The 20,586-nt window shown below is 44.5% G+C and overlaps 1 protein-coding gene across 1 annotated transcript in view; it reads left to right on the plus strand.

The window, feature by feature from the left end:
* Positions 1–852: 852 nt before the first annotated feature.
* Positions 853–20,586, plus strand: part of WDR93 (WD repeat domain 93) — a 94,510-nt gene continuing 74,776 nt past the window's right edge. Inside the window, exons 1-5 of the mRNA XM_082254671.1 lie at positions 853–1,154; positions 5,935–6,136; positions 8,342–8,406; positions 10,935–11,013; positions 16,382–16,491. Coding sequence (XP_082110797.1) covers positions 891–1,154; positions 5,935–6,136; positions 8,342–8,406; positions 10,935–11,013; positions 16,382–16,491 — 720 coding nt within the window. The 5' untranslated portion in view covers positions 853–890. The remainder of the gene's footprint in view (positions 1,155–5,934; positions 6,137–8,341; positions 8,407–10,934; positions 11,014–16,381; positions 16,492–20,586) is intronic.

Below are 20,586 nucleotides of genomic sequence, written 5' to 3' on the forward strand. Positions count from 1 at the left end.
AAAGTCCAGACAAAAAGTTTTTGGTTGGAGTCGTGTGGTGCCCAGTCTGATTAACTCCTGTGAACTATGTTTCATCATGCTGGAGTATTTAGATCCTTAATAACTGGGCACCATCCAGTGAAACTTTTTGTAATCTTCATTCTTGGTCCAGTCTGTACCTTCTGCGGTTACTAGATAGTCCCTTGCATGTATGCTGAGCTTGGGATCCCCAATGGATAATCCTGAGGGTTAAATCTAATCTTCAGACCAGTTTCATTCTGGCTTTTATATGTGGACTCTTGGGTTTCCAGTATGTTGACGGTTTTCCACTGAGGAAGCCCTTCTGGGTGAAACATGTCGGGATTAACGAGCCAATGCCTGCTTTAAAATAATCATAATAAAACTTTATGTATAAGGATGTTTTATTGGATCTATTTTAATGTACCTACAATAAAATTATTAATTTTTGTGATATTATTATTATACAGGATTTATATAGCGCCAACAGTTTGCTCAGCGCTTTACAACGTTAGGGCAAACAGTACAGCTACAATACAATTCAATACAGGAGGAGTCGGAGGGCTCTGCTCATTAGAGCCTACATTTTTGCCCATGAAGAGCACTTATAAAATCCCCTAGTTTTGTACATTTTTATCACTGGATAGTGGTATGTACTTCAATGATTTCCAGCTTCCAGGGTCATTGGCCAGGTATGGTATATACTTAAAATATTATGGTCAAAGCTGGACTAATGTAACTATGTATAAAGTTCCCATACCTGGAATTCTTCTTTAACATTCTTTGTTTTTTTTTCATGTAGAACTTTCTCTGATTCTTTACTTTTTTTTCTTAGGAATTTCTGAAGCGGTCAGCTTGCAGACTGTTGTATTTCTAGATCTCCAGCCTACAGAATGCCGATATACATTAGAAAAGGGCCCTTAGAAGCCCCTCCGGGTTCTGAGAAAGACTGGGCCAGTGAAGAACATGAGGATTATTTCTTGAGGGATCCCGACCAAGCACGAGACTCTCTGCCACAGCCCTATCGCATGATAGCAAAAGTAGTAGAACTCCTGATTGACCAGGCCATTGAGCTCATCAATATACGGGAAAAAAGCCGTGAAGAGGAGAAACTCAAAAAAAAAGCTGACATCTTACAGCCAGCTGCTGAAATCCATGTAATTATATTGCATTGCTATTTTTATGAAGTACAGCATGAATCCCGTGTGTCATACTGCTTTTGAGAAAGGTGAAGGTAGTAATAAGATGCTTTAGGCTGGCCATACACTGCAGGATTTCCCTCGTTTTACCTGAATGTTGGAAATCTGTCGATTCCCCCCATCCACGCTAAACAGTGTGAATAGACAAATCTTCTGTTGCCGACTATCGTAGTCCGAGAGCCGCCACAATCTGCTGTTTGAATATCCAAACAATGGCTGCATCTTATTGGATACAGCCGCTGTTCAGTAAACAATTTTCCATCCAACTCCTTCAATTTTATGATTAGTGGCTGTCGGGTGGGAGGGTGTCAACAGGGCCACCCATGCCTTGAATTGCAACTTTCCAAAATTTGCTGTGTGTATAACCAACATTAGGTTGATCCTGCTTTCCCTGGTTCTTTATGTTTTTTTTTCTGCTTGTTATGCCATCTCACCTGTCTTTACCACCCTTACTTCCCTTTCTTGGCTGTATGTTTCCAGTCTATGTCCTGCTAAGGCTCCCTTCCACCAATCTTTGTATACCTCTGGCAACCTTTTTGCCTGGAGATATCACCTTTGAACATCTGTTGCTATTTTGGTGCAGCTTGTAATCACCTTTGTGTATAAAATTAAATAAGTGCGCAGGATCAATAGTGTGAATAGCTGCAACCTTCGAACCAAATGGTGATAAAAATGTGTAGAAAAGAAATCAGGTGCGCTAAAACTTTTATATGTAATCACCTTTGGCAACAAATTTTCTCTGGAAGTACCACCCTTGTGTTTCTGATCCTCCGTATTTTTGGAAATTTTTCATATCATGGCTTACCCTTTGTTGTTTCTCCTTTACCTGTCAGAGATGGTGTGTGTTTCATGTTTCCTTTAAATCAGCTATTCTCTACCTGGTGGTGGCTTGGAGATCCTTGAGCTGTGGCTAACTGACTTCTCATCTGATGGTGCCTTCATAATTTTAGGTCCAACGCCACTTGTGGCACTTTTCCACTGCAAGTACCGGTTTGGATCTACTCGGCCCTGCTTGGCCCGGTTTGGTTTTCCACTGCTGGTACCGCATGGTACGGTGTTGGAACGGTTCGGTACGGTACGGTATGGTTTGCTTTTCCACTAAAGTAGTACTAAAGTTAAGTGGGTGGGATAACAACAGGGTGGGTAAGATTCTCTGACCAATCAGTGGCTAGTAGTGACTACATGCAAAGGATTGTGGGATATGGTACTGGGTATGGTACCTCTTGGAACCACAATCGAGGTGGTACTGTTTTTGAGAGCCGTACCGTTCGGTTCCATGCAGTGGAAAAGCGCCGCCGTACCGTACCGAACTGTTCCTACACCGAACCATGCGGTACCAGCAGTGGAAAAGCACAAAAGCGAGCCGAACCGTTCGGTTCCATGCAGTGGAAAAGCGCCGTTGAGTCAACAAGAGTAACATTCTGGCCACCACTGATCTCCACTAAAATATAAGGGGCATTTTCCCAATGACCCCTGATGGACTAATCGTAGCAGTGTTTACCTGAGACATTAAAAATATTTTAAGGGTTCCTGTAGGGTAAAATGACTGAGAAGGTCTGCTTTAGAGTGTCCTGTCTGTCTTCCATTGTCATTTTGTTGGGGCATTATTGTAGTTATGTATTGCAGATCCCAAGTTAAACCAGTGCGTTACTAAACCAACATAATTACTTTCTCCTTCTGTCTTTAGCCTTAATGTTACCTACGCCTCATTTAATTAATTTGTACTCAGTGGCTGTCCAGTCTGTGCAGGTTCTGGGATCCTTGCTTACAAGGGCTGAGCAGTAAGACCTGAGACCAGCAGAATATTGTTGAAATCTTGTACTTCATAAATCCTAAATTTGTATTGAAATGTTTTGCAATGAAAATTCACACATAGAACGGCCATTCTAAAGTGTCTTAACACAGAGGAACCCTTGAAATAACTTTCAAGCTTCAGGGAAGAGGCTGCTATAAGTTACTATATCTACAACTCATGGTGCATTAGTGTGACGATCGCTGGGAAGAATGCTCTTTATATTTGTTTGGCCATTGGGAAGAATCACCCCCCCCCCCCCAAGATAGCTAAAAAGATCATTGTTGTCAGTAGTTGATTTTCAAGGAAACAGAAATTACTCATTGCTCAAGGAACCCCTAGTAACCTCTGAAGAAACCCTAGGGTTACACAGAACCCTGGCTGAAAAAGGCTGCTATAGAGGAATACTGTGGAGAATGTTCCTCCCAGAAAATACTAAGAACTACAAGACCCAGATGAGTTCTTGGATAGACAGCCATGGGAGCTGTTCCTGGCCACACTGTGCTGCTCCATAGATTAATCTCCTGGCTATCATATCACTTACTGTATAGCCAAAACGTACCAAACGACATGCTTCATGGGGAACAAGAAATGTATTGGCTGATATACTGTAATGTTTTTAACCACTTCCCACCCAAGAACGTAGCTGTACATCCTTGGGTCTCAGTGGTTATAGTGGGATGATGCCTGCACCTACAGCCATCATCCCAGTGCCATTGTTTGCAGCTGGTGATTCTCTACAATGCAGCAGTGATCCACGTGGCTAATTGGCTGCTGGATCACTTCTGCGGGTGGCGGAAGGGAGTCCCACCCCTCTCCCGCCGCTGCCTCTCCCAGGCTCTCTGGTCCCATCGCGGAGGCCAGGAGATATGTGGCCGGTGGCGATGGCAGCCTGGTACAGAGAGAGAGGAACCAACGTTGTTCCCGTTTATCTGTAACCATAGAAACCTGAAGCGACAAGTATTCCTCACTTCCAGTTCTTCCCCTTTGTTTACCTGGCCACCAGCAGCCAGAAAAGCAGCCGATCAGACCGATCTCAGTCTGATCGGCTGCATGGGAGGGCATTTGGAGAGAGAGGAGAGATTTGGGGTCACTCCATAAAGAGGACCTGTCTCGGCCCATGCTGCCAAAAGGGATATTGTTAATCCCATGTGATAGCAATAACGTTTGTACAAAACATTTTTTAAAAAAGTGTAAAAAAAAAAAAAAGGTTTAAAATAAATAATAATAAAAAAAAAAATGTAAAGTGCGCCCGTCCCACCGTGCAAATGTGAACGCATATTTTACTCCTGCACGCATATGTAAACAATGATCGCACCACACATAATGAGGTATTGTAGTGGATGTCAGAGCGAGAGCAATAGTTCTACCACCAGACCTCTTGTGCCACTCTAAACTGGTAACCCGTAAAGGCGTTTAAAGCGTTGCCTATGGAGAATTTTAAGCACCGTGGTTTGCCACCATTCAACAGGCAGACGCAATTTAAAAGCGCGACATGTTCAGTATCTATTTACTCGGTGTAACATCATCTTTCACATTATACAAAAAAATTGGGCTAACTTTACTGTTTTTTTTTTTTTTTATTCATGAATGTGTTTTTGTTTTTAAAAAAAATGCGTTTGAAAAACCACTGCGCAAATACCGTGTGACATAAAAAATTGCAACACCGTCCATTTTATTCTATCTTGTCTCTGCTAAAAAAAATATATAATTTTTGGTGGTTCTAGGTAATTTTCCCGCAAAAAAAAAGGAGATTTTTACATATAGGAGTGAAGTGTCGGAAAAGGCTTGGGAAAAAGGTGGTTAACCACTTGCCGACTGCCTAACGCAGATCTACGTCGGCAGTCAGCCCCTCACAGGCAAAGCGACGTAGGTCTACGTCGCTAGCTTGTGAGGGTCTAGGGAGCGAGCGCGCGCTGCCGGAGGCGCGCTCCCGCTCCCGCGCGGTCACGCACCCCCCCGCACGTGTGACCGGCGGACCCGATGTCCGCCGGTCACTCTGTAATCGTCGGGGGAGAGGGAGAAAGTATCGCGGCTTGTGTAAACAAGCTGCCTGTCATTCTCCCCTGTGTATGAAGGATGATCATACGGTTCTACTATGTAGAACCGTTGATCACTGTTCATACATCTGAAGCCACAGCCAATCACAGTAGAAAGCATGCCCCTAGGGACACACATAGCCCCTCCCTTTAAAAAAAAGTTAACCCCTTCACTGCCAGTGTATTTTTACAGTAACAGTGCATATGTATAGCACTGATTACTGTAGAAATGTCACTGGTAACCCCAAAAGTGTCAAAAATGTCAGTCAAGGGTCCGATCTGTCCACCGCAATGTCGCAGTACCGCAAAAAAAAATCGCAGATCGCCGCCATTACGCGTTAAAAAAAAACAACAAAAATGACAAAAATCTTTCCCTTTGTTAGTAAACGCGATAACTTTTGCGCAAACCAATCAAAATACACTTTTTGCGATTTTTTTTTTTACCAAACACAGGTAGCATAAAACAAATTGGCCGAAAATGTTAAAAAATTTTGATTTTTAAATTTTTTTGGGGGGGAATTTTATATAAAAATATGTGAAAAATATTGCTATTTTTGCAAAATTTACGCTCTTTTTTTGTTTATAGCGCATGATCAAAAAATCGCACAGATGATCAAATACCACCAAAAGAAAGCTCTGTTTGTGGGGAAAAAAAGGACGCCAAATTCGTTTAGATACAGTGTCGCACGACCGCGCAATTGTCCGTTAAAGTCACGCAGTGCTGAATCGCAAAATACCCCCTGGTCAGGAAGGGGGTAAAATCTTCCGGGGCTTAAGTGGTTAAAGTGCGTATAGTCCATCAAAAAAAAAAAAAAAAAAAAAGTCGGATACACCATTGTGTTTCTTTTTATAATTTGTTTTTCATTTATTTCTCCATCTGTTGAGATGTTTCTTTTATTGCTTTTAGGTATCCAGAAGAGTTAATTGTGTTGCAGCAGGGGCAAATGGATCGTTCCTATTTGTCGGCCTCTCTGAAGGTTTGATGGTTTACAGCTTGTCGGGTGGTGACTGGATTTGTGGCTGGGAAGCAGATAAATTAGAAGTGTGCAACCTGAGTGTATGTCATGTGAAAAATCAGACCTACCTTGTTGGCACAGTGGATGACATGGGTAAACATTTGTCTTACATACTGTTAACATAAATTCTTATAAATGTCTCCAACTGACCCACCCTGCACCCTTTATCAAAACCACATGTCCTAACACAGACCTGTTTGAAAAGTTGCAGCCAAATCAAAACCAAACCACAGTTGGCATTTCACTTTATCCTGGGAGCCAGTCTGGGTGATGCTGTGCATGTGCCAATTTGTCCCATATTGTATAACGTAGAACCTGTCTTCATGCAAACCGGACCTCAGAACAGACAGTCATCCTGTTTGAAAACCTGTGACCTATGGCGGACAATAGTGGGTATTTTACTGGATGTGGGGCTGAAAGGATAGTTCAGGGTCCAGGGTTACTCCTTGAACCTTGACATGCGGGGACAGGTTCATAGTTGAGCCATTGATTTTGACAGAGAAGTGAAGCAAGGAGATGGGGCATATATTGTTATGAATGGTGGGGTCCAATGAAGACTTTTTAAGTATGGGGGTGACTAGTACATGTTTTAGAGAGTTGGGGAAGATGTCAGAAAAGAGGGAGAGTTTGAAGATGTGAGTTAGAGAGTGTAAGAGGGTGACCGTCAGTGTTGGGGTAGTTACTCAAAAAATGTAACTAGTTACTTCTGTAAATTGTAATGAGATTACTTTACTAGTTACTGCATTTGAAAAGTAACTTCACTACTTATTACTTTACACTCCTCTTTCTTAATTGACCGTGTAGAAGAAGATACATGACACTCTTTCTGCATAGAGTTTATTGTATAAACACAGGCTTTGGGAAACATGAGAACAAAACCTGAAAAAACAGAATAAAACATAAAGTGCAACAAAAAGTCATAAATTTCATCCCTCTGTATTCTTCGAAATAACGATTGTATCGCACGGCTTGGGTAACGCAGGAAAGCGCGTTCCTATAGTCTAGTAAAGTAGTGTAGTTACCAATATTAGTATTGTAACTAGTTACATTACTTAGTTACCAAAAAAAGTAATGTAGTTACTGTAATCCGTTACTTTGTAACTAGTTACCCCCAACACTGGTGACCATAGCATTTGGGAGGGAACAGGGTCCAGGTGGTTGGGTGTGTATTAGAAAATGTTTAGCAACCTTGTCTATAGTAGCAGGTTGAATGAGGGAAGCGATGATTGTACCTGTGGACATTAAGTGTTACGTGGGGGAGGTATCTGTGTATTGGAGATCTCGTCATGAATTGTATCCATCTTATTTTTGAAATGATTGGCGATCTCCTAGACCAGTGAAGGTGAACCTTGGTACCCCAGATGTTTTGAAACAATATTTCCCATGATGCTCAACTACACTGCAGAGTGCATGAGCATCATGGGAAATGTAGTTCCAAAACATCTGGGGTGCCAAGGTTCGCCATCACTGTCCTAGACAGTGGGTGGAGGCAGTGGAGGATGAAGTAGAGAGTTAAAGGTAGAGAAGAGTTGATGGGGACTGGATGAGAAGGTGTTAATAAGAGTGATAAAATTGGTCTGCTTGGCAGTGAGGAGAGAGGAAAAGTATATTTGGAGGGCAGATTTATTCTAGTTGAAGTCTTTCTGAGACTTAAACTTACGCCACAGACGCTCAAAAGCGGGGCTATGTTTTTTGAGACTTCTGGTGTCCTCCATTTGCCAAGGTTGTAGGGGTCGGGGCCTGATTGCGTGTGTAGTGAGGGGGGGGGGGGGGCGGTGGGGAGCTTGTCTAGGAAGGATGACAGTGAGCTGTTATAGACAGAAGTGGCTAGGTTGGGGCAGATTTTTGTCTAGTGTATCCTGCAGCCATTCTAACAGCAGATTTCCAGATCTGTTTGTGTAGGAGGCTTTGATGGAAAGACCGGAAGTCATCATCAATACGCGGCCGCCTGGGAAAAGCCGACCGGAAGTCAATGAGACCGGCGACACAGGTGATGCCGATTCTTCCACAGCACAGCCATAAGTGGGGAAACTATAGGGACCAATAGCCGCTGACACAGATTGGACAACCAATGCCACAAGGACAAGAAAACCCCTGGCCTGCAGCCATTCTACAGCAGATTTCCAGATCTTTTTGTGTAGAAGGCTTTGATGGAAAGAGGATGCAATTGAGGACACCCAATTGAAAGCTGTAGTTCTTTTTTTAAAGATTGGCCTGCACATTAGATTTTTCTATACATCGTTGTATCACAACTGCAATAACTAATATGTAATCTGTATAATTTTCTTCTATTATCAGGCATTGCTCGTCTCTTTTACTTTTCCGAGGAGAACCTCCATTTTGTGAAAGCCATAAATGAAACCGTAAGAAATGTTTTGTTTTAAAATGAGATGTAACCCACTACAGATGCAAATACTGTTCTACAGATAATTTTTTAGAAACTTTATGGTTGTAAGTTAATGTTCAGTTATTACCCTTTGTCCTTTTTAACACATCTGGCTAGCTTTTAGACCAGCCTTTCTCAACCTGGTAAACATAGAGGAACCCTCAAATAACTTTTCTGTTTAAGGGAATCCCTGCAAATAATTTCTATATCTACAGCTTATGTTATCTTAGCATGATGATCATAGAGGAACAAATCAAATGTTTGTGGTCAGTAGGAAGAATCTCCCTATCAAATATATGAAAAGATCATTGGTTAAATGGCTGAGATAAAGAAAAAGTTGCTCAGAGCTCAATGAATCCCTAATAACCTCTGGAGGAACCCTGGTTGAAAAAGGTTGTTTTAGACAGTCAGTCCACCAGCAAAAAGGTTTGTTCATTGTGTGTGGAGTGGGATTCAGCCAGGGCCGTCTTTTCCTATGGGCATGCCCAGCGGTTACCCGGGGGCCCCACACACAGGGTGGCAATTACACTGTCCCCCCCCAGGCCAGATTAGTTTACCTGGTGGTCTAGGGCCCCCCACGTTGTCCGCTGTCCCCCCCCCCCCGTTGTCCGCCGGGCCCCCCCCCCCCCCGTTGTCCGCCGGTGGCTTTGTCTCCACTGTACACTGGTTGCTAGGAAGGCCAGCCGATTGGCATCTAGCAACCAGTGACGTTCTGAGAGCAGACCCATCATGCACAGCAGAGGAGGATCCTCCTCGTCGGCTTGTCCTCCTCTCCTCTCCGCGCCTAGAAGAATGGCTCTGCCTCCACCCACCTCCTCCCATCATGTGCTGCAGCAGCTTTTGTGAAAGGTAAGGCAGGCTGCTTGCTTGATTTTCTTTTTTTCTCACTCTCTCTCCATCGAGGAGATCCATTGACATTCCTGGCATTCCAGGCGGCAGGGCTGACACTCACACAGATCAAAGGTGCAGAGCGGTGTGATTTTTTGGAATTACTAAAAATACTGGGCCTGAGGGAGAGGCAACAATGTGCAAAATTGTGGCAAAAAAAGTCACAAATTATGACAAATGATCTATTATGTTGCAGTGACCATAGTTCGTAAGGCGCAAAATAGTGAAGCTGCATATATGCAAATAACAAATCCCTGACTGAGGTGCAGGCGGGCAAACTGGCTGCTTTGTTTGGTTAACATTAAGCGTGTTGCTTCTGTGCCATCCTTTTCCTGCCCTATATATCCTCTGTGTGTGTGCGCCAACCTCTGTGTGTGTGTGTGTGTGTGTGTGTGTGCCATCCTCTGTGTGCCATTCTCTGTGTGCCATGTTCTTCATCTGTGTGTGTGCGATCCTCTGTGTGCCATGTTCATCCTCTGTGTGTGTGCCATCCTCTTGTGTGTCACCCTCTGTGTGCAATCCTCTGTGTGCCATGTTCATCCTCTGTGTGCGTGCCATCCTCTGTGTGCCATGTACATCCTCTGTTCCATCCTCTGTGTGCCATGTACATCCTCTGTGTGCCATGTACATCCTCTGTGTGCCATGTACATCCTATGTGTGCCATCCTATGTGAGCAATCCTCTGTGTGCCATGTACATCCTCTGTGTGCCATCCTATACCTGCCATGTACATCCTCTGTCTGTGCCATTCTTTACCTGCCATGTACATCCTCTGTGTGCCATCCTATACTTGCCATGTACATCCTCTGTGTGCCATCCTATACTTGCCATGTACATCCTCTGTGTGCCAGCCTATACCTGCCATGTACATCCTCTGTTTGTGCCATCCTTTACCTGCCATGTACATCCTCTGTATGCCATCATCTATGTGCCATCCTATATCTTTCCTGTACATCCTCTGTGTGCCATCCTATATCTGTCCTGTACATCCTCTGTGCCATCCTTTATCTGCTATGTACATCCTCTGTCTGTGCCATCCTATACCTGCCTTGTACATCCTCTGTGCCATCCTTTATCTGCTATGTACATCCTCTGTCTGTGCCATCCTATACCTGCCTTGTACATCCTCTGTGTGCTATCCTATATCAGTCCTGTACATCCTTATATTGTCCAAACGTTGTGTTAATGTTTGAACACTGATTTTGTTGGAGGTACTAATGAATATCACCTTATCGATAATTTGCATTTTTATTCTCGTGGGTGATTATGTAGGCGGGGCCCCAGTGCACTGCATTGCCCGGGGGCCTATAAGGCTCTTAAGATGGCACTGGATTCAGCTCTACATCGGGGAGAATAGGAAACCTGGAAAGAAGAACTCAGTCTTGTTGCAACATACCAGAGCCGAGATCAAAGCTGCATTCTCCAAATACTCCATATAGAGAGAGTCCTCCAAAGGGCGAGGATATACTCTTTATGTGTCCTATGTCCTCCAGTGTATTATGCAGCTGTTATGAGTAGAGTTTTATTTGTTACTGAATGTTCCTTTATTCTTCAAAATGTAAGAGTTTTAGTCCTGTTGAGATTATATTACTAATGGTATGATTCATGTTTTTAACAGGAAGATATAAGCAAGCGCACCGTTTGTATTACATTTAAGTTGTCCCATGGAGGGGACTATGCTGGAGTTCTTTTGGAAGGTGTGTAACGTTATAATAGTACCAACTATATTATTTATTTATATTAGGTTACAAGTAAAGTTCCCCTTCTCTGCACTCATTAAATATCTTCATTCAATTACTAAAGCTGGGCCTAGATGGTGCGATTTTTCTTTTGTGTAAGCACTGGTTGCAGTATAGAAAATCGCTTGATTCCTGACTGTTGATGGGAGGGAATACCTCCCATCCCTCCTTTGGTACTAATCTGTTCTGCCAGCAGGGGGAGCACAGGGAGCTGTCCCTCCCAGGAGAGCACACAGTGATTATTGCTAGCAGCTATAACCACTGGCAAGAATCACATGAAAAATCCAACATGCTGGTTGTACCCAAGTGTTTGATGAATCAATTTGGGTAAAATTACCATGCCTATAGATTGTTAGAGGAAACTGCAGAGATTTGAACCGGGTTAACAGTTGGGGCTCATTCACAGCATGTGAAGCTGTGTTGATATGCATAGAACAATACAGGCTCAGTGCAAGGGCAGACAGATAATAATAGTTTTTATGTGCCCTGTTTACACAATAATCCTGTGTTGCGGTGCGGTACCCTGCATTAAAATACGTGGCACCACATGTCAACGCAGTGTGTCGAGACATGCGGTGCCTTGCAGGGCACCACATAAAAATGCAGGTATGCTATATAGACTTGAATGAAATCACAAAATGTAAACAGTGCATTGCATCATCACACCGCCCCTCATTGCCTCTACACAACATACATGTGTGTACAAACTTAGTGTCCAGGCTGGTGTAAACGAATTCTTAGGCCCCTTTCACACAGGGAGTCCGTTCAGATCCGCATGTCCATTTTTCAGGCAGATCTGAACGCATGCCCCATGCATCTCTATGGGGCATCGGATGTCAGAGGAGACATGTCCGCTGACATCCAATCCGATCCGTCAAAACCGGACGGATGGAAACCCCATTTTCCATCCGTCTGGCAGATTGGATTGGATGAGAACAGACAGACGGTCCGTTCTCATCCGATTCCCCCATAGAGATGCATGGGGACCTGACAGCTCTGTCTCTGCACACAGCGCGGAGACGGAGCTGCCATCCGCCTGCTCAGCGGGGGGTCGGCGGATCTATCCCCCGCTGAGAAAAACTGAGTCCGCCTGACGAACTCCCTGTGTGAAATGGGCCTTATTCTTTTTTGTTTCATTGCAAAGCTTGTGTAAGCTGCAGAGCTCTGCTTTTTTTTTTACTGTGTACTGTTTATCGCAAATGTGTAATCTTCAATGTGTTCTTTTAATAAACCTGTGAAAAAAAGCTTGATGTAAACCAGCACAATATAAACATTCTGCCTGTTTGTATATATACATTTAAATATGTAGGCAGCCATATTTGCCTATTACAAATGCAGACTCCACTTTGCAATGCTACACATTGGTTGTGCTTTACTGCTCCTTCTCAAAATGCTGGTCTTTGAGTCAGCTGACCCACTGAAAATAGTTTTATTTTTTGTGCATATAATATATTGTCTCAGCAGCTGTTACAAGAAAAACAGAGTAATTGCACCAAAAGCGCATTTGCAGGTATTTATTTTATAGCATACCTACATTGGACCAGTTTGGACCAATTTAAAGTGAAGTTCCAGCCTTTTCTGTGTTTATTAAAAGTCAGCAGCTACAAAAAGTGTAGCTGCTGACTTTTAATAAACACACACTCACCTGTCCCCCGGTCCAGTGATGCGGCCGCCCGAAGCCTCGATCCTCTCCCTCTGGTCTCGGCGGCGCCGGCATCACTGGTGTGGGCACCCGGCTGTGACAATTTGCGGCTTCACAGCCGGGTACGCACTGCGCATGCGCGAGTTGTCCGGCAATCTTTTGGGACCTCTGACATGTCCCAGAAGATTGCAGGGAGGGAGGGGGAGAGGAAAACTTCCGCTCAGGGCGCCGCAGCGCTCCGAGCGGAAGTGGGAGCGGATACCTGTCAAAACTAGGTACCCACTCCCCCCCCCCCCCCCCAAAAAAAATGACATGCCAAATGTGGCATGTCAGGGGGTCAGGACTACCTAAAGCGGAAGTTACAATTTTGGGTGGAACTCTGCTTTAAGTATGCCTATGCCATACCTTTTGGACTCCTGTGCAAGCCAGAAATCACTGTAGCAGTTTCTGCTACTACAGTGATTGTCGCTATCTTTCGGGTCCTGTGCTGAGCAGCTGCCCTGCTACACAGTAGCCACAGGGAATCTAATACTTAGCATGGGTGCCATTACAGAACACCTTAGATTTTTCTCAATGAATATAAGGTGTTCTCTGACAGGACGAAGTGAAGAGGCAGGGCAGTAATGCCACAATCTTCACTTAGTTCTTTCTGAGAATGCCTTGTATTCATTGAGAAAAATGTATTCTGTGTATGATTCCTGCAGCCGCTCAGCACTGGACTGGAAGACAGCAGTGTTCACTGTTGTAGCAGAGACAACTACAGTGATTTGCAGCTTCCACAGAGATCACACAGGTATGAACATGTATATTTACATTGGTCTTCACTGTTAAATTGGGCAACTATGTGGAAAATGAGGTTTAATGTTGATAAATGTAAAGTTATGCACTTGGGGCCTAAGAATATGCATGCATCATACATACTGGGGGGAGTCAGTGGTGGATCTGGGTGTTCTCATAGATCATAGGCTTAATACTAGCATGCAATGCCAAGCTGATGTTTACAAAGTGAGCAAAGTCCTTTCTTGTATTAACAGAGGCATGGACTCCAGAGAGAGAGATATTATTTTGCCCCTGTACAAATCATTAGTAAGACCTCATCTGGAACATTCATGTCTGTTTTGGGCATCAGTTCTCAAGGATATCGGGGAACTGGAGAAAGTGCAGAGAAGAGCAAACAAACTGATAAGAGGCATGGAGGAGCTCAGCTATGAGGAAAGATTAGAGGAACTGAATTTATTCTCTCTTGAGAAGAGGAAATTAAGGGGAATATGATCAACATGTATAAATACATAAGGGCTCCATATAGTGAACTTGGTGTTGAGTTATTCACTTTAGGATCATCACAAAGGACAAGGGGGCAATCTTTACCTCTTGAGGAAAATAAATTTAATCTCTAAATGCGGAAAAGGCTTCTTCACAGTAAGAGCTGTGAAAATGTGGAATAGACTTCCTCAAGAGGTGGTTCTGGCCAGCTCAGTAGAGAAGAAGCCTGGATTCTTTCATAGATACACATAATATAACTGGATACTAATATTTATAGGTAAAGTTGATCCAGGGAACATCCCATTGCATCTCGGGGGATCCTGAAGGAATTTTTCCCCTGCTGAAGCAAATTGGATAATGCTTTATTAGGGTTTTTTGCCTTCCTCTGGATCAACTGTGGGTATATGAATGTGGATATATATGGTTTGTATAATATTTTTTTTCCTTTCTATTAGTGGAACTAGATGGACTTTTTTCATCCGGACTAACTATGTAACTATGCTGGACCAATGTAACTATGCTATAAAATCGATACCTGGAATTCAGCTTGAACCACTGGTGGCTAATCTCTATAAAAGAGACTTAAAGCGGTAGTAATTCACAAAAAAACAAAACAACAAAATAATCTTCTCCCTGCGAATTAATGCCATAATGTGCACGTATGCATCGCATACTAGCACAACATGAAAGACGTAAGGAAGCCCTCCAACGGCGCGCTGTCACCACTGACAGGGCTTCCATCTTCACCCAGGTCTTCTTTCCAGGTTTGCGGGCAGCCGTAGTTTCACATGTGTGCAGGAGTCACGGCTGTGACACGGCTGTCTCTATAGATGGCACAACGTCCATTAACCACTTTACCACCGGAGGATTTTCCTGCTTTACGTCCAGGCCACTTTTTGCAACTTGGCACTGCGCAAATTTTACTGACAATTGCGCGGTCATGCAACGCCGTACCCAAACGAAATTTACGTTCTTTTTTTCCCCACAAACAGAGCTTCCTTTTGGTGGTATTTGATCACCTCTGCGCTTTTCATTTTTTGCAAAATTAATAAAAAAAGAGCAAAAATTTTGCGAAAAAATTCACATTTCTACTTTGACAGTTAAAAAATATCCAATATATTCAATTTTTGTCATATACTTAGGCCAAAATGTATTTAGCTACATGTCTTTGACAAAATCCTCAATGAGCGTATTTTTAACAGCTTTAAGACCGGAAGATTTTACCCCATTCCTGACCAGGCTATATTTTGCGATTCGGCACTGCGTTACTTTAACGGACAATTGCGCGCAGTCATGCGACGCTGTAACCAAATTAAATTTATGCCCTTTTTTTCCCCACAAATAGAGCTTTTTTCTGGTGGTATTTGATCACCTGTGCGATTTTTAATTTTTGAAAAAAAGAGCGACAATTTTGAAAAAAAAAAAAAACTATATTTTTTACATTCTGATATATAACATTCCCCAAAAAATTAAAAAATCTAATTTTTTTAACATTTTAGGGCAATTTGTTTTCTGCTACATATTTTTGGTAAAAAAAATCATAATAAGCATATTTTGATTGGCTTGCGCAAAATTTTTCGCATTTACTAACTACGGGAAAGATTTTTGTCATTTTTATTGTTTATTTTTTTTTACTAGTAATGGCGGTGATCTGCGATTTTTTTTTTTTTTTTTTTTTTTGCGGGACTGCGACATTGCGGCGGACAGATCGGACCCTTGACTGCCATTTTTGACACTTTCGGGGGTACCAGTGACTTTACTACAGTAATCAGTGCTCTGTCTAGCACAGTGTTTCGCAACCTTTTTTCATTCAAGACACCCTATCAAATGATGCACAATCTCGAGGCACTCCATTTTAAAATGTAAAAAACTAAACTAATAGTTTTACATAATGCAGCAACATTTGCACACATAGTACACCCAACATTAGAAGTGATTTATTCTTTCAAAGCAAACACACTTTTGCACAGTGGTACCTACTACCATTCCAATGTCTTCCTTCTCCGTCAGTTTCTCTCCCTCACTCAGCTAATGTGACCCAAGTGCTGATGCAGAGGGGTAGGGGAAAGGCAAACAAGGATGCTGTGCAGGTGCCCAACGTCCTCCTTATCAACCAATTACATCATTGGTTGTTAGGACATCGGCAGCTGGAAGGTTGTAATGGTGCACATTAATAACCTGTGCCTTTGTCTAACTAAAAGGCAAGCTTGATCCACTCACTGTCTTGTATATAATTGTTGGGCAATTTTTGGGCATTTTGCCAAGGCACCCCAGAAGAAGCCTGAAGGCACTTCGGTGTGCCTGGGCACCCTGCCTGAAAAAGGCTGGTTTAGCATAACATTGATTTGTGTTGATAGGTTATCTTTTAAGTTATGTTGGTTTGAGCTGTTTTCTTTAAAAAGAAAAAAATCTATATTCCAGGTTCTGGGGAATGTTGGTTGGAAGTGTACAAGCTCCCGAAGGATTCCTGGCTGAAGGAATTGGATCTTGCCCATACGACTATGCCGAGCACACCTATAATAAGCACTGAGGTGGGCCCTACAACACACATAATTGAAATGCTTTTCTAAATAGCAATAATTACCAAAACGTATATTTCTCTTTTCTTTATTGACAGACACAGCTTCAGATCTTCATAACCGTTGGTTATACTGCCCCCTACAGGAGTAGGACACCAGGCAGAAAAAAAGGCTACTCCCATTAACAGTCCCAGGGGGTATACTCCCTCTCTCTGCTATAGGCACTCAGTTTTTTTATGCCTAGTCAGGAGTAAGGACCTAGTTTCTTGCTGGGATCTCTGGTCCTTGCAATTTTTTCTTTTTATGTAGCATTTTTTTTCCTGGATTTTTCCTGTGAGATCTACAATCAACTGCCCGACTGGGCGATGGGCTGGATAATCTAGATCCAGTGGTCACCCCTGTTAGGCCAGCGAGCACGCCCAGACCTCAGCTCCGCGCTGGGTCGGCCGCAACATAGCCCCACTGGACAGAGGCTGGCCTGTGAGTTACACGCCTCGCGAAGTTGCATATGACCGGGTCTCGGCCCGAATTGCAGCATTCCTCTTGGCTGACAGCCCCCCCATTTCGATGGAAAGCCCGCCTGGTTCCTGGTATGGTGAGTAGCTGTCCCCCTCTCCCCCTAGAGGGTTTTGGGGTGGATGTGGGCCCCTCCTTGGGACGGTCAGACCCCCCTGTTTCCCCTCCTTCCTGTCAGGTACCCCCCCTTTTCGTCTGTCCCCCATCCTACCCCCCATATATATGTTGGGGCTGTTTGGATGGTCTGATCCACCTCCTGGGGTGGGGCAGGGTGCTATGCTGGCGATGGGGGGCCAGGGGGTGCGCTGCAGGTGACCGGACGATCAACTGTGTGGGGGGGGGTTGGTACCTGGTGGGGGCTCCTGCCAGGGCCCCCATCCTGCCTGGGTCTGTCCTTGAGACTTGGGATCCCTGTAAGCCTTGTGGTGCCGCACGGGGCCTCCATTTTGTTGTAGCCTGTGTGTTTCTACACAAGGCGGCCCGGTTTGTATAGTCCAGTGGCCATTTTGCGGTGGTTTGCCACTGGAAATAGCGGTGGCCATGACAGTGGAGCCCTGTGGTCAGTCCTCATCCCCTGGTGCTGATTTCTGGATCCTTGCAATTTCTGATCGTGGCGCGTGGAGTGCAGATTATCCTGGTGGCTGCAGGTGCCTGTTTCTGCTGGGGGGTGAGTCTGGTGGGGTTTTCTCACTCTCTGCTGAGGATCGATTTGTGCTTGTGCCTGGTGACCAGGTGGTGCTGCCAGCGCCGTGGGGGTTGTCCCTTGCAGTATTTTACACTTTTTGTGGGGTCCCCCCTGGTGACTCATGGAGTCTTTGGAGCACATCTCCCCAACTGATCCCCTCTCTGTGTCTGCGGGGCCCTCCGGGTCCCAACTATCCATCTATGCACTGACGGCGGTCCTGGAGTCCTTTGTGTCCCAGGTGGAGGTGGTTTTCGATGAATAACCAAAAAAGCAGCGCTCGCAGAGTAAATAATAAATCTAATCAGTACATTTTAAATTATAAAGTCCATATGTGCAAAAATTGCTGAAATGTATAGTTAATAGTGATCCAATAAGGTGCAAAAAACGAAATATCCCATAGAGGGCCAAATATCACAATATTTCCTAAAGTGCATATTTGATGAAGATAAAAATCAATCAAATAAAACAATTCATAGTAATAATGCTATACATATACATAAAGTGCTTGGTGCAAATGGGTATAAATTAATCCAATAAAGTGCAACAATATATCAAAAAATCATATATCAGGTGAAAAAGTATATACAGTATATATAATTAGAGTCCCCAAAAAATCATTATTTGCTAGACGTGTTGCTAAAGGTGCTGCATATCATTAAAGTGCCAGTTTCCAAAGTGCAATGGTGCTCCCCGCAGTGACGGTGCTTGAAATCCCCCTAAGGGAATGCACTCACCAGAGCTCAACAGAAAAAGAGCCTTTATGATATTTATCCGCCAATCCTGGCAAGTATAGATCTCCTCTCCAGAGTCCCCAGATTTGACTCCCGGTGTCAAAAATTGAGCAAGAAATAGTGAAGCCCGTAAATAATATTTATTCAAAATAAGGTTAAAACTACTCATATAGAGCCATAAGTTAGTCAGCATAAATAGTAAGAAATACAGGTGCAGCTCCGCTCCCAGAACACAGCCGGCTTGCGTTCCGCGGAGACCAGGAAGTGACGTAGTACGTTGACCGTTCACCGGAAGTGCATTGACGTGTTTCGCCCGCCTACATGGGGCGTTATCAAAAGACCTGGTCTGGTGGTCTTCGGGCGACTGGTTAGCAAAAAGCGCCCCACCACCTTACCCTGCCTCGTCTGTCTCATTAGATCCTGAATCTGATTCGGCCACGGCGGACGTGGGTCACCCTGCTGGGTCTGCAACTGCGCGCCCGGAATCCTCTAAAAGTGAGGATGATTCCTCAACATCTGCAACCGTGCAAGAAAAGAAGCTGGTGCAAGCACTGATTGTATCTGTGCGTGAGACCTTGAAGATGGAGGATGCAGCTGCGATGGAGACGCAGGTTCCCTCTGACATTCACAAGCCATCCAGAGAGACAAAGGTATTTCCTTTCCCCGTCTATTTTCACAGAGTTTTGTTGCTAAAGAGTGGGGACGACCAAAGCATCCCCGTGGGGTCCCTAAGCACTTTACTAGGCGTTATCCCTATGAGGAGTCCCTTCTTAAGAAGTGGACTGTATCACCAGTGGCGGGCACTCCGATTTCCAGATTGAACAAGGCAACCATGATTACGGTTGAAGAGTCCCCAGCCTTTAGGGATCCGGCTGACAGGAAGGCGGAGGCTGTGGCCTGCAATATGTACACTCTGGCTGGTTCGGCACTGATATCAGTATTCACCATTGCCCTGGTGTCGCAAACTCTGACCAAGTAAGCTAAGCTTTTACGCTGTGACCTGGAGGAAGAACAGCTCCCCCCTGCCTTTGCTGAGCTGGTGGACCAGCTGGCCTAGGGGCTGCAGTTTATCTGTGATGCATCTTTGGATGAGGCTCTCCTAGTGGCTCAGCTCTCTGTTTTGGCAGTGGTTCTTTAGCGTGTCTTTTGGCTCAAATGCTGGTCTGCAGACCACATTTCTCAAAAAAGCCTTGACTAATCTTCCCTTTCAAGGAGATTGCCTGTTCGGAGCTACCCTGGATGACATCATAAAAGGTCTCACAGGTGGGAAGAGTACCTTTCTTCCCCAGGCTACTAAGGGCAAGGAACCTAGTCGTTGACGTTGGCTTTTTTTTTTCCCTCAGGGTCAACTGACAAGGGCTCGAAGCCTTTGGTCTGGCAAGCCAAGAGTGGGCTTCTCCAGACCCACGGACAAGGCTCCTTCAGCATTAAGGTGCGCCCCCACCCCTATCGGGGGTGGGGGGACATCTTCACTGGTTTCCGGACCCGTGGACTTCCCTGGTACAAGACAAGTGGGTCCACAAACTCATTCAGTCCGGCTACAAGATTGAGTTTCACTCTTGTCCCCCGGCAAGGTTCTTTCCTTCCAACTTGCGCCCGTTCCCAGACCGCTTACAGGGTGTTGGGTGGTACAAGACCTGTTACATCAAGGGGTCATTGTCCCGGGAACATTTTCAGGGTTTTTACTCAAACCTGTTCACAGTTCACAGGTAGGAAGGCAAAGTGGATCCAATCCTTGACCTCAAGGCGCTGAACTGCTTTGTGCAGGTGCGGAAGTACAGAATGGAGTCCATTTGCATGGTGGTGGCATCCCTGCATCAGGGGGATTTCCTCGCCTCTGTCGACATCAAAGATGCTTACCTTCACATTCCAATATATGCCAATCCCCAGCGCTTCCCCTGCTTTGCTGTGGGAGAGGAGCATTATAAGTTTGTAGCGTTACCCTTTTGGTCTCGCCTCTGCTCCTCAGGTCTACACAAAAGTGTTAGCCCCGGCGCTAGCTTTGCTACGCCAACGGGGGATCGCTGTCCTGGGGTTTTTGGAGGATCTCCTTCTGCTCTGGTGGAAAACCTGGAGATCACAAAACGAACTCTGTGGGAGTTCGGCTGGAATCTGAATTTTTAGGAGTCTGCCTTGGTTCCGTCCACAAAGCTGGACTATCTGGGCCTGACTCTG

This window comes from Pelophylax lessonae (genome assembly GCF_965119305.1).
Source record: "Pelophylax lessonae genome assembly, chromosome: 4".
In the NCBI taxonomy this organism is placed as follows: Eukaryota; Metazoa; Chordata; class Amphibia; order Anura; family Ranidae; genus Pelophylax; species Pelophylax lessonae.